Below are 13,555 nucleotides of genomic sequence, written 5' to 3'. Positions count from 1 at the left end.
CATGATATGAAATCGCAATATGAAGTCCGATAATGATAATATCATTACATCGCAACAAAGCAAACTTTACTACTTGAAAATATTAGCATTACAATATTATTATATTTTAATAATATCATAATTATTATTGTATAGTATAAAGAAAATGAAAAATATACAGATTTTTAATCACATAATGACACTGAAATATAACAAACAAAAAAAAATCTGTATCTTTAAGAGAAAAAAACAGATGTTTAAATCATAAAATCTCTAAATTAATTAAATTAGTACAGAGATATTGCACACAGACATCCTCTCATGGAACATGTGATCCATTTTATGTCATTTCTTAAAATCACAACACAGATCTCTGCACCATAACACTGCAGTTATAATGAGATGCATAGCTATAATTAAACCAGTCATTTTTACGTTCATACAGCTTCAAGTCCAATGGCTTTGGAAGACTTACAAAATAGTGCATAAGTTGCAGTGACCACATTTTGACATTTTTGGAGCTCATTTCCATTTACTTTCATTGCATGGAAAAGAGCAGCGTGGACACTCTACTAAATATCTCATTTTATGTTTTACAGAAGAGAAATGTCATCAGGGTATGAAACAACACATGAGAGAGAAAATACTCTGTATTCCGACAGATAAAACTTTAGAATCCAGATTAAAGATCATATTGAATTCAGAGCAACCCGAATTCCCTGCAGTCTGTCAGCAGACATGATCAGACTTTTGTATTTTCCGAGTAATACATAGCAAGACAATCACAGCCAGGGGCTGAAGAATAAAAGAAATCAAAATGGAAAATTGAGATTCAATGGCCAGGAATACAAATCACAAACACACAATCATTTACCCTGCTCAGAATGACGTTGATCTCCACGGCCAACAGCAGGCCGTAAAGCAGCGCCAGTAAGCCTGTGATCCCGAAGCGTAGCTGTCTCAGCCCGATACCGTGCTCTGTGTACTTGGCAAACTTGATTGTTTTAGAGAAAAACGCCAGAACCCAGTAAATGAGCAAAGCTGTAAAAGAAAAATAAATACAATGATATATGACATCACATCCTCTACACACATTAGCACCTAATGCATCAGTTTCTGCTGGTTTTGCACAGCAGGTGAAACTCTGAAATGGCTTCTCACTCCAGATGTTCAGAGACAGGATGATAAATACAGTTAGAGTCTCTTTAAAACGTCCTGCCATCCTCAAAAATATTGCAGCCGAGGAATGTGATTACAGGGCTGTGACTTCAATCTCCAGTCTAGACATTGTTACAAGTCATTGCAACAAACTATTTTATCCTGGTGATGAAACTGTAGTTGGAAAATAGCATTGCACCATGAAGGGCCATTAGTCTGTAGCAATGTAATGCAGTCGTTTTTTTAGAATCTGTGTGAATGTAGCTGGAGCAATTCAATTATTCTTTCGAAAGATGCATACTTGTTCTTAAAATTGCTGTAACTCCCATATTACAGTTAGGCTAATGATTCTTTACGTCACTCTTTAGAAAGTGATTTGCATTATGAATTAAATGTGCATATCACATCCAAATTACAGAAAACTCAGGCCTTAAAGTGTCATGAAACCCCCCTGTTTCAGCACTGGTCTTTCACACATTAGATCTGAAAAAGACTCCAGAAATGGGAGTGTAAAACTGTGGAAAAGTGGGAGTGAAGAGGGGAGAAAACAACCAATAAATCACAGGCCTACAACACACTCATTATACAGACAAATAAATATTAAAATATCTTTAAACCAGAAAGAATAAAGGCAGTCACTTTTTCTTTACTCTTCTTTGAAATTTCGGTCTATACAGGTGCGTCTCAAAAAATAGAATATTGTGAAAAAGTTAACTTATTTCAAAAAGTGAAACTTTCATATATTCTAGATCCATTACATGTAAAGTAAAACATTTCAAAAGTTGTTTTGTTTGTTTGTTTTAATTCTGATGATTAGAGCTTACAGCTCAAAAAGTCAAAAATCCAGTATCTCAAAATATTAGAATATTTACATTTGAGCTTCATTAAACGACCATCCCTACAGTATAAATTCAGGGTATCTCTTGTTCTTTGAAACCACAATAATTGATTTCCTTTTCCAGCAGGACTTTAGCACCTGCCCACAGTGCCAAAACCACTTCCAAGTGGTTTGCTGACCATGATATTACTGTGCTTGATTGGCCAGCCAACATGCCTGACCTGAACCCCATATGGGATTTATGGGATATTTTCAAGAGAAAGATGAGAAACAGCCGATCCAACAATCCAGACGAGCTGAAGCCTTAGTGCCTGAGCAGAGCCACAGGCTGATCGCTTCCACGCCTCACTGATGCTGGAGTTTGTGCTAAAGGAGCCCCGACCAAGTATTGAGTGCATAAATGAACATACTTTAAAGACCTTGAACTTTTCTGTTTGGCAAATCCTTTTTTTTTTATTGATCTTAGGAAATATCCTAATATTTTGAGACACTGGATTTTTCACTTTCATGAGCTGTAAGCTCTAATCATCAAAATTAAAATAAACAAAAAAAACTTTTGAAATGTTTTACTTTACATGTAATGAATCTAGAATATATGAAAGTTTCACTTTTTGAAATAAGTTACAATAAAAAATGAACTTTTTCACGATATTCAAATTTTTTGAGATGCACCTGTATATCATTGTTTGCGGTGTATCACAATAATCCATTGTGTCATCGTGCTCATAATCAGATGTACCGCTGTATCAGCGCCCTTTCTTTGCACATATTTTATTTGAAGAAGACGTGATATGTGCATATGCATGGAGCTGGTTCATGTTTGCAGCACGAAAGAATTTAAAATATGAATGAAACACGCTTGCTCTGGTCCGTATATAAACTATGATCCGCGCAGCGAGTGTTGTTAAACTCGTCGCGGCGTTCAGCGCAGAAACTGCTCTCTCATGCGCACTCCAAGTGTTGTTACATATTAAAAATTGTTACGGTCATGTTTACAGAGATTAACTGACAGCGCGGAACCTCGTTCATCAGATTTGAATGCTCTGCTGTAAGACGACCTCTTGCATAATACAGCGCAGTGACTAGATCATAAGAGTTCATTCTCATGAATAATACTGAGAAAAGCTCGGAAAACTGATGACGTAGACACATGCTCTCCAGCCACTCCAGCCAATCACCACTGCAAATTAACGCATATATGTCACTTTTCGTGATGTATGTTCAACTTTTCTTTTTGAACCGGAAGAACGACATTAAATAAAAACCACTTTTGCCTTAATAGTAGACATAATGAGTGCTATTGTTGTTTCCACTGATGTGCAACCCTGTTCATATATGTCAAAACCTCAAAAAATTTGTTTTAGGGTTTCATGACACTTTAATAAGCAAAAGACTCTATAAAGTTGACACGCACTAATTAGCAGTTTGGGGAAGTTGGAGGTCTCTATGTTGTGGTAGTAGATGATTGACGTGATGGCAGCCATGAAGGCCAAACATGATGGCATATAGAGGTGCAGGTGGACCGACTGATTAAACCTGAGAAAGGGAGAGAAAGAAACAGTATTAGACATGGATCAATATTTCCCAAATAAAATAAAATGAAATAACTGGCGATTTTTTTTTTTTTTTTGGTAATTTACATATTTTCCATTATTCCATTCTCAAGATTTGCATTTATACATAATTACTGCATATTAATTATTGGTATTTTCATTCCACACCTATCTAAAAACCTATCAAATCAGTGCTGTACTTTTGAACTTTCTATTCATCAAAGAATTCTGCAAAAAAATGTATCATGGTTTCCACAAAAAAAATATGAAGCATCACAACTGTCTTCAACATTGATTAGAATAATACATTTTTCTTACAAGGATGCTGAAAATTCAGCTTTGCATTATAGGAATAAAAAAGATTTTACAATACATTCACATAGAAAACAGTTCTTTTAAATCGTAATAATATTTACAATACTACTATTTTTACTGTAGTTTTGACTGTATTTAAATACAGCCTTGGTGAATGTAAAATGCTGTTTTCTCTCTCTCTCTGTGTGTGTATGCATTACCTTTAAATGAAATAAATAATGATGATAAATAATAATATTGATTTTCATAAAAAAGGAAAGAGGATGTAATCAATTGTCATGAAAATAATGCCATAAGACCCCCCCCCAAAAAAATTGCAGGGATAAAAATCCCTAATTATATTGCAATTGCTTTTGAGGTGAAATATGCCCTAGGCAGGTTGTTGACAGGTTTCACGAGATTCACACACACTGACAGAGAAGACAGATGAATCAACACATAAATCTCACCCGTCGGACACGATCCCCTCGGCTATTTCACAGACGATGATGAAGAGTAGGATGAAGGTGAGGATCCAGCGGAGATTGTGTCCGGGGAAGTGCAGCCAAGTGCTGTGATGGATGTGCACCTTGGAACTCTGACTCCCCCAACCTACAGTACAGTGATTAAATATCTGTACATCACTTGCATCAACATAATTCTCTCTGGCAAGAAGTAATGTAAACTATCCTTGAGAAATAAATTGTTTGTCCATGTATCATCTTCCTCAAAAGACATCAGAAATTGTAACTTATTACATGGACAAATATATCATGCTGCACTGGAAAAAACTGTCTTAAAATCAATGTCCTTTCCAGGTTGTTGTAATAACACTGGGATAGATTTTGCCCTTGATATCCTGAAGAGCCGGATATTAGGGATATAAGGATGCTGATTCAACAGCAGCATGTATTGCATATTAAAACCAATGTAGGCATTTTTTGCATAATATTGTCCCACAAAAATGTCCATCTGAGATGGGATTTGTATGGAATTCAATGATTCTGATTCACTGATCCGGCCCTTAAGTGTGAAGAAAATGTCTTACTATTATCAATGTTGAAAACAGTTGTGATGCTTAATATTTTTGTAAAAATGTGATATATTTTTTCAAGATTAATAAAGAACGTTTATCAGCAGAAACGTGGCATCTGCAGGATGCAAAATATTGTTTATCAAAAATTTGTTCACATAAAAAAAAAAAAAAAAAGATTTCAAAATGTAATCAATCAGTAATGATTCCAAATAATTTGGAAAATGAATAATAGAAAATGTGACGGTAGGTTGGTTCAGGTTAGTTCACGTTAGTGGGATTGTTTGCCGTATTGTTTGAGTCTTCTGGTATGGGGAATCGAGCGCTGTTCTTCCTGTAACTCGACTCTCTGACAGTATGATGGCTTCAGCTGTACATTCCACCACTAAGGTCACATTGGTATGTCTAACATAAAAATGTTTCCCACAGTGGCTTGACAAACTCTGTCCTGGTCTCACTATGTGGTTCACCAAACCACATTTGTTGCAAATAATTACTTGAACGCAGATCAATTATGCAGTGTTTATATTCGCAATGAATGAACCAAATGTTCAAAATGAATCTATCTATCTATCTATTTGTGTTAGTCTATCTAACTGTCTATCTACCTACCTATCCATCCATCCGTTTACCTGTGTCTGTCTGTCTGTCTAACTGTCTATCTATCCACCCATCTATCTATCAGTCCATCTGTCTATCCAACTGTCTATCCATTCATCCATCTATCCATCCATCCATCCATCTGTGTCTCTGCCTTTCTATAATTTATCCTTCCACCTGTCTATCCACCTGTCTGTCTCTCTGTCCATTTAACTGTTAAGACTATTTACCTGTCCATCTATCTGTATGTCTGTTTATCCATCCATTTTTCTATCTGCCTATCTATTTGTCTGTCTGTTTGTCTATCCCCATCTATCTATCTATACGTCCAGCTGTCTGTCTGTCTGTCTGTCTGTCTGTCTATCTATCTATCTATCTATCTATCTATCTATCTATCTATCTATCTATCTATTGTCTGTCTGTCTATCTATATATCCATCCATCTGTCTGTCTATCTGCCTGTCCATCCATCTATGTCTATGTATCTATCTAGTTTGTCTGTCTATCTGTCTATCATAATTAAACTTACAGCAAATAGCAAAGTCATAGAGTGTTCAGTCACTCCAGACACTTAGTATTGTGACACAAGCGTGCACTAGTTCTCACCTGTCTTTGACACTCACCGATGAAGAGGATAGGAAAAGTGATGAAGAGCAGGAAGACGTGTGGCACCACTGTGAGAGCATCCAGGAAGCAGCCGTTGTTGAGGACACCGGCATCCACGTTGTACGCGGCCGAGTTGTTGTCATTGCCACAGAAAGCCAAGGACATGGTGGTATCGGGTCTCTGAGGTGATCCGGTAGAAGAAAGACCAAAACAGGAGGAAAAAAGAGGACAAGAAAGGGGGTAAAAAGCTAGAAGAGATCCTCTCAGAGCATAATCTTCCCACAGAGAAGCCGTTACATCCTTGCTGTAGGTGGAGGATATCAGCTGAAGTGAATCACTGCACAGGTAGAACACAATAGCAGCTCCGCTTCTGCATGGGCTGAGCACATCCAAAGAGCTTCTCTCCGACAGGGGGACGCCTGCATTGGATTCCACCGGCAAAGCCGCGGCTCACGAGCATGCTTTTAATAACTGCCTCAGCTTAATGCCATCAAAAAACAAAAAGTATCTCCGTTCGTGCGCAGACACGCGCGTGTGCTCGGGATGCGATCTGACCGTGCTGCTGTGATCAAGAGCTCAGAGCTGACCTTGTGGGAGGATAGCTGTATGGTGGAGTGTGTGCATGAGAGTGTGATGAGGGAAGAAAGGAGGGAGGGAGAGACATCGTGATGGAAGACAGAGAGAGAGGAAAAAGAGAGGAGCGGGAGGAGGGGGAGATAGCAGGAGAGGAGAGAATTGCATTGCAGGCGGTATTGAAAAACCAGCACGCATGTCACAGTGAGGTACACGCCTGGCATGAGGCATCAAACATATTCATGAGAGGTGAACTGACTCACCGTAAACAAAGACTGATGGGACTGTCATGAAATTCAAAAGCTAAAACCAAACTTACAGTATGAGATGGTTGAAGGACGAAAGGCTATGTAACGAGGTCACACAGAAATAGTGGTTTACTAATATGGGCTGTTCAGTGGACTAGAAAACATGGCTGCTAAAGTGTCAACATATAACACAGTTTAGGGAAAATAAATGCGATTCATATGACATAATATTTACTCAAAATTTAAAATTGGAATATAAATTTTATTAGCTATAATCTGTCAGTAGATTTTGGAAATGACTAGACTTAGGAAACCTAGAGTTGTTCAGCTGATGCTGAAAATCACGAAAACAAAACAAAACAAAAACAATTAAAATAACAAAAACAAACTGAAAAATAAAACAAATAAAAAACAGAAGAACAAAATTCAGAAAAAAAATGAACACCAAACAAAAACAGAAAAACGAAAACAATACAAAGCAAATAAAAACAAAAAGAAAATGAAACAAAAACGTAAAAAAAAAAAATGTAAGGCTATGTCAGAATATCTGTTTCATCCAAAGGGTGCAGTTTGAAGAATTACATCTTTCTGTGTCTAGACAGGCTACCTGACCCATGATGATCTAGAGCAGGGATACTCAAATCTGGCCCACGAGATCCACTTTCCTGCAGAGTTTTGCTCTAACTCTAATCAAACACACCTGAGCATGCTAATCATTGTCTTCAGAACCATTAGAAAATCACAGGTAGGTATGTTTTATCAGGGTTGGAGCTAAACTCTGCAGTGCATTGGCCCTCCAGGGCAAGATTTGAGGAACCCTGATCTAGAGTGTATGTGGACTTCGATCCATCCTTATTTCTGTCCAAATCTCAAACAACCCCTCAGAAACACTGCAATACACTTTTGACATTGTGGTGAGAAGATAAGGTTGATCTATCACACAAAGGTGTTAAAGAAGGTACATACAGCTGTGGTGTGTTATAGACATGCTATTTCAGAAAGACAAAGGGTAAATTCACTCTCCTGCCTTCCAGAAGAAAACATGTGCACACAAGCACGTCACAGTCCATTAAGAGAATGAATAAGGTAAGCATCTGCAACCTGATTGAATGCTCTAGGAGCAGCAGATGCAGCAGAGCAACACTTTATCACACTGTAAATTAATTCCCCTCATACATATGTGACCCTGGACCACAAAACCAGTCATAAGTAGCACAGGTATATTTGTAGAAATAGCCAAAAATACATTGTATGGTTTAAAATTATAGATTTTTATTTTATGCCAAAAATCATTACTATATTAAGTTAAGATCATGTTCCGTTAAGATATTTTCTAAATTTAATAGCTGTATCTCGGCCAAACATTGTCCTATCCAAACAAACTATACATCAGTGGAAAGCTTATTCATTCAGCTTTCAGATGATGTATAAATCTCAGAATATGTGGTTTTGTGGTCCATGGTCACATATATAATTCTGCCCAAGAATAAAATTATGAATAAATAAAAGCAAAATTTAAAAAATGAAATAATAATAATAAAAATAAAAATAAACATATAAATAAAAACTAAAAAGTAAATATATTAATAAAAATATATTAATTTAGCCATTTTCATGAAAACTAGGCATATTTCCCTAACTTCACTCTCACTTATAATTTAAATGGCTAATTATTTACACCAGAGATATATGCATTGTGCCATATATATATATATATATATATATATATATATATATATATATATATAGATATATATTAAATTTCCAAATCTAATCAGAATAAAAATAAACAGCTTTTTGGAGTCCAAAATAATACTGTACCCTGAAAATCAAAGATTAAGGCCAATCACATTAGACATTGGTATAAATCTGAGGACTTTGCGTGCTTTTGCAGAAAAAAAAACTAAACAAAACAAACAAACAAAAACAAATCGCTTTGTAGAGCTTTCACACACGCGCACATTATACAAGCGCAACAAAAGAGAAATGACTTCTGTGGAAAGCTGGCTGTAGTATATCGATTTTTTTTTTCTTATTTATCTTTCAGGCTTCACTCCATTGAAACAAGGATCCGTTCCAAAACAACCGCGCATGCGCAGCACCTCCCGTTGGCAGCCGCTGAATTTTATCGCATCTTGTCACAACCCCCCAAAAAGCGTTAAAATGGTAACGATGTCGAAATTTAGAATAAAACGACCTCAGGTTAATGTGTCTGTTATTAGAAACTATCCACATAAATCTACACCAACTTTCTTTGGTGTAGCTGCCAGTGTTATTGGAAAACTCACATATGGTTTTCCTAATAAATTCCTCACAGGAAAATAGTCGAAAAGCTAAAAACAGTATAAATATACACAATTAAACATATCATTTCTTGTTTAAACGTTTATTAAAGGCTAACATGTAGGTAAAACTCAACTATCATAAACATTTCCAATGGCATCCACTTTGCCTATTAATCAAAAAATAAATTAGCATACCGGTCTGTAGCGTGTGATCATCTTTCTGAAATTCCAGTTGCTTCCAAAACCACGACCTCATAAGATGATTTTCAGTCCAGTCCAGAGACCTCGCCGTTCAAAATAAGCGCCTAACTCACACGGGAATAGGTTAATAATAAAACATAGCTGATATTTGTCCTTGTCTCTGCCATAGGGTCCGAGTTTCTCCTCAGAGGAACTAACCAAGGTGCTGAAAAGAGGCGTTACAGAATCCGACCGTTTCAAATTCCCAAACATCAATTTGAAAGTTGCTCGACCTCAGTTCATCCAGCTGTCACGTACACACGCGCGACAAGAGCGATCAATCACTGATGCAACAGAACAACGCGACAACCACCGATCAATCACACTATAGAAGAATACCGTGACCGATATGACACTGCGATTGATTTTAGCGTACAAGTGAAACTATTAGCATGAAATTATAATACAATCTACAATTAATGTAATCACTTTGGTTGAAATACATATTTTGTCGAGGTTGGGATGAAAAGGACCTAAAATACTGTCTTCCTACATGAAAGTGACCCACTAATCATTCGCAAAGCATATATGGACCAAATTCGACAGGTGCTGAAGATATTGCTCGTGAAAGCTAACCAATCAGGTCGTCAGCTGAGGATATCGTCATCACAGTACAACATATACCGCCTCCTGATGGCTCAAAACAAAGAACCATATCAGAAATCATACAAACAAAACAAAAACAGCCTTTTGTTAATGCATGTGTGATGCTTAGAAAACAACAACAAAGCGAAACAACCGAGAAAAGCGTCCTACACCAATTAGCCTATCTGAAAATTACTAAAACTATACGTAATAAAAGCGACAGAAATCTAAAAATAAGATTAGCCTGACAAATATTAAAATAGGGATTTTTTTTTTCTCACATCCACATGAGGGGAGAAGGAAAAAAAAAAGATTGTAGCCTACATTTAATAAGGGAAAGGAAATTCACATCAAAGACTTAAATTAGCAGGTTGCTGTAGGCCTATATGGAATTAAAAAATAAACATGAAAGAGAGAAGACCTCACTGCACTGGTTCACAGAATGAGCATAAAGACATGGTGAAAACATGCTTAAAGGCACAATTATTATCTGCTGCTGCCAGGAGGACATTACTGGTAGTGCAAGAACATGCACCTTCCAGCACAAATATTGCTTGCCTGAGCATCTGCATTCATCTGTCAAAACGTTTTCAGTATTTTTGTCTCATGGTTTGTTCCTAGAGAAACAATGGCGGTATTTTTTATTATTATTTTTTTAAATTCCACACACAATACAGACAAAAGTGCATTTCCCAAAAGCATTAGGGTCACAATTCATTATCAACACAGTGTAACGTTTTGGTGTTTCCTTATTTTTGTACCTTATTTACGCAAAATCATACATATTATTTATTTGAAGGCACATATAACTTTAAAAGTACATACTAGTTCCTAAAGTGAACATAGTTTTTTTTTTTTTTTTTTTTTCTGTAGGTACAAAGTTGGGTACAAAATACTGTCCCAAAGTTGGTACTTGTTGGTGAATTTCCCCATTTTAAAGCCAAAATATGTGGTTTGGGCAATCCGTCCAAAATTTTACAAGATATTAATTTATCAACACAACACAATCAAAGTGTTTTAGTATTTATTGAGATATTTTTTGCATATCATGGTCAACTGCATCAGATACAACAATAATGTGTAGAGTTTTAGTATCTTGGCTGTGTGTTTAGGGTCGTTGTCCTGTTGGAAGATGAACGAAGATGAGTCGCCCTCATGGTCTGAGAGTCCTTCAGGTGTCTTTTAGCAAACTCCAGGTGGGCTGTCATGTGCCTTTTACTGAGGAGTGGCTTCTCTCTGGCCACTCTACCATACAGGCCTGATTGGTGGAGTGCTGCAGAGATGGTTGTTCTTCTGGAAGGGTCTCCTCTCTCCACACACTCTAAAAATGGCTGGGTTAAAAATGACCCAATTGGCAACCCAGCCCTGGGTAAATATTGGACAGAACACATGCTGGGTTAAAGTAACCCAGCATGCTGGTTTACACATTTTGAGAAAACCCAAGATATAGTCATTTTTACTTGTGAACTGACTTTATTCGGGAGCTTCTTCCATCTGCTCAGCGTACGGCTTTGCTCTTCCATCTCTCTTACTTGTGTTTGGCTAAGTTCCCCAAGTTGGAGAGGGAACTCAGAGAATGTGCTATTGAAACCCAACTTCTCTTTGGGTCCTCTGAGGCTCTTCTGCTGAAGGTAAAGCCAAAGTTTTTCAGGCGTTTCTGTTACTGGAACCCACATCCAATACACTATTAAGGTTGCAAATTAAAATTAAAATGATCTATAAAGCAGCTCTCTGATGTGTTATGTTTGATAAATTGATTGGCTTTGACCACTGCCTGTGTTTTAAAATATGAAACGTTTGGACAAATAATGTAAGCATTTTTGCTGTCTTCAGTGTGCTGCCACAAGTAAAAACCTGGTTTCCACGCTGTTGCCTGCACTGAAGGCTGCTGTTGAAAAGAATAAAAGCATTTTGGCCATTAAGTCCCTGGAAAAAAGCAAGAGCATGGATGACCGCAATTGTTGAAAAAGTGGAACAGATGGTAGAGAGGTAAAATGTTTCGAAGTGTTGCTAAATTGTTCATTTTTTACATAAGAAAGTGTAATAAAATGGTTAAATTGACCATATCTGGACCACTTTTAATATGGCAACTGGATGTATGCCACCATGTTTCAGTGCATTATCAAGAACATTTGCTATGTTTAAGCTGATAATTAATCTGAAACCTGTCATCATCAGATATGACAAACACAACCAGAGTGTGGCTTCATTCACCAGTGACGTGACTGAAAAGACTGAGACAGAAAACAAATTAGCACAAGCTAATAAGGAGATAGATGCTCTGGAGAAGGCAGTGATTGATCTCAACCAGGAATTGTGGAAAAACAATCAGGAAATTGGACAAATTGAGGAAACGATTGCACAAAAAAACAATGAGCTGCAGTGTCATATCAGAGAGTCTTCTAACAAAAATAATGGTCTGTGTATCATGGCTCTCCTGATACCATTTGTTGGACCCTTAATTAAATCCATTTATGATTCTCAAGCTGGCCAAGCTGTGGCTGCAAAACCCCAGGCTATCTCCAATCAGTTGTCTCAACTCTCCAATGAGAAGCCCAACCTGAGAATCAAGGAGTGGAACATCCATGTTAGGTTGACTGATATGCAGCTGAGGTTGGTAAGCATGAAATTAGAAAAGGGTGAGATGCTTTCACTTAAAAGATCTCAAGTTGTGCTTGACAAATTCCCATATAAATGGTCAGAAGCCTCAGAGTGATCTCTCATTATTAATGTCTGCTTTATGTTGTTCCAACCCTGTCCATCTGAATGATGTTCAAACCTGCCTCACCCGAATCCAACAGATTCTGATTCAGCTTAAGAAGTTCTGGGAAACAGTGAGTGTATTGCTGGAGTTTCTCAAAAACGAGACTTGTGCTAATGAGCACCTCATTGGGGAGTATGAAATAAAAGAGATCTTTCTGCAATCTATCACTGAAGTACAAAAGGTAACTTACACACTGAGTAAATGTTAATTTAGAGGTTTACAGGAGTTCATTTCAACTTGATTGCATTTTCTGTTGTGATTTATTTTGTAACTCAAAACTTTCAGCATTGGAAGGACTTCGGTGAATCCTGTCTGAATGCCAGGGGCATCTTTAGCTTGCAGACGAAGGATGCATATAAGTTCCTGGAGACCAGCCCATCTTCACTGTCACCAGAGGAATGGAAAAGACATTATGACTCTGTTATTGTGCAGCTGAACAAAATAAGTCCTGTTCCCTGCACTCCCCAAGCAAAAGCTGCCATTGCTCAGCAGTAACATACCAGCTTAAGAAGTTGTTGCAGCACATCTATAATTTTTCAGGCTAACTGCTCTGAATAACATGTTTGTTATATCATATGCTGTTTTAATTATTCTTTAAGTGAGCCAAGTTGTTGGGGATTTTCATTTCTCTTATGCCATATCTCTGTTCACTCTGTGATTAAAATGCTTTGGATTTCAAAACTATAAATAGTGTTTGTTTGTTTTGTTTTTCCAACTGCGTACTGTTATGCATTGTGGATCGAATGTATTTCGGAATATAACACAAGAGATCAAGAGCATGAGAAATACTGAGCATGCT

General features: G+C 37.1%; 1 protein-coding gene and 1 pseudogene across 4 annotated transcripts in view; one reads left to right on the top strand and one right to left on the bottom strand.

Moving 5' to 3' along the window:
• abcc8 (ATP-binding cassette, sub-family C (CFTR/MRP), member 8) overlaps positions 1 to 10,078 on the bottom strand; it is a 71,779-nt gene extending 61,701 nt beyond the window's left edge. For 2 of the 4 annotated variants that reach the window (XM_058767603.1, XM_058767604.1), the window contains exons 1-5: positions 9,363 to 10,072; positions 6,079 to 6,241; positions 4,293 to 4,434; positions 3,390 to 3,511; positions 854 to 1,020 (exon numbers count right to left, since the gene is read on the bottom strand). In XM_058767603.1, coding sequence (XP_058623586.1) covers positions 854 to 1,020; positions 3,390 to 3,511; positions 4,293 to 4,434; positions 6,079 to 6,241; positions 9,363 to 9,383 — 615 coding nt within the window. In that variant the 5' untranslated portion in view covers positions 9,384 to 10,072. Of the gene's footprint in view, positions 1 to 853; positions 1,021 to 3,389; positions 3,512 to 4,292; positions 4,435 to 6,061; positions 6,242 to 9,362 lie in introns of those variants that run through there. The other 2 variants (XR_009269391.1, XM_058767605.1) reach the window with 2 other exon arrangements.
• A 1,195-nt stretch (positions 10,079 to 11,273) lies between these two features.
• Positions 11,274 to 13,251, top strand: LOC131534135 (uncharacterized; annotated as a pseudogene).
• The last annotated feature ends 304 nt before the right edge of the window (positions 13,252 to 13,555 follow it).

This window comes from Onychostoma macrolepis, chromosome 25 (genome assembly GCF_012432095.1).
Source record: "Onychostoma macrolepis isolate SWU-2019 chromosome 25, ASM1243209v1, whole genome shotgun sequence".
NCBI lineage: Eukaryota > Metazoa > Chordata > Actinopteri > Cypriniformes > Cyprinidae > Onychostoma > Onychostoma macrolepis.
Note: the sequence above shows the minus strand (reverse complement) of the source record. Positions and strands in the feature narration are given on the sequence as shown.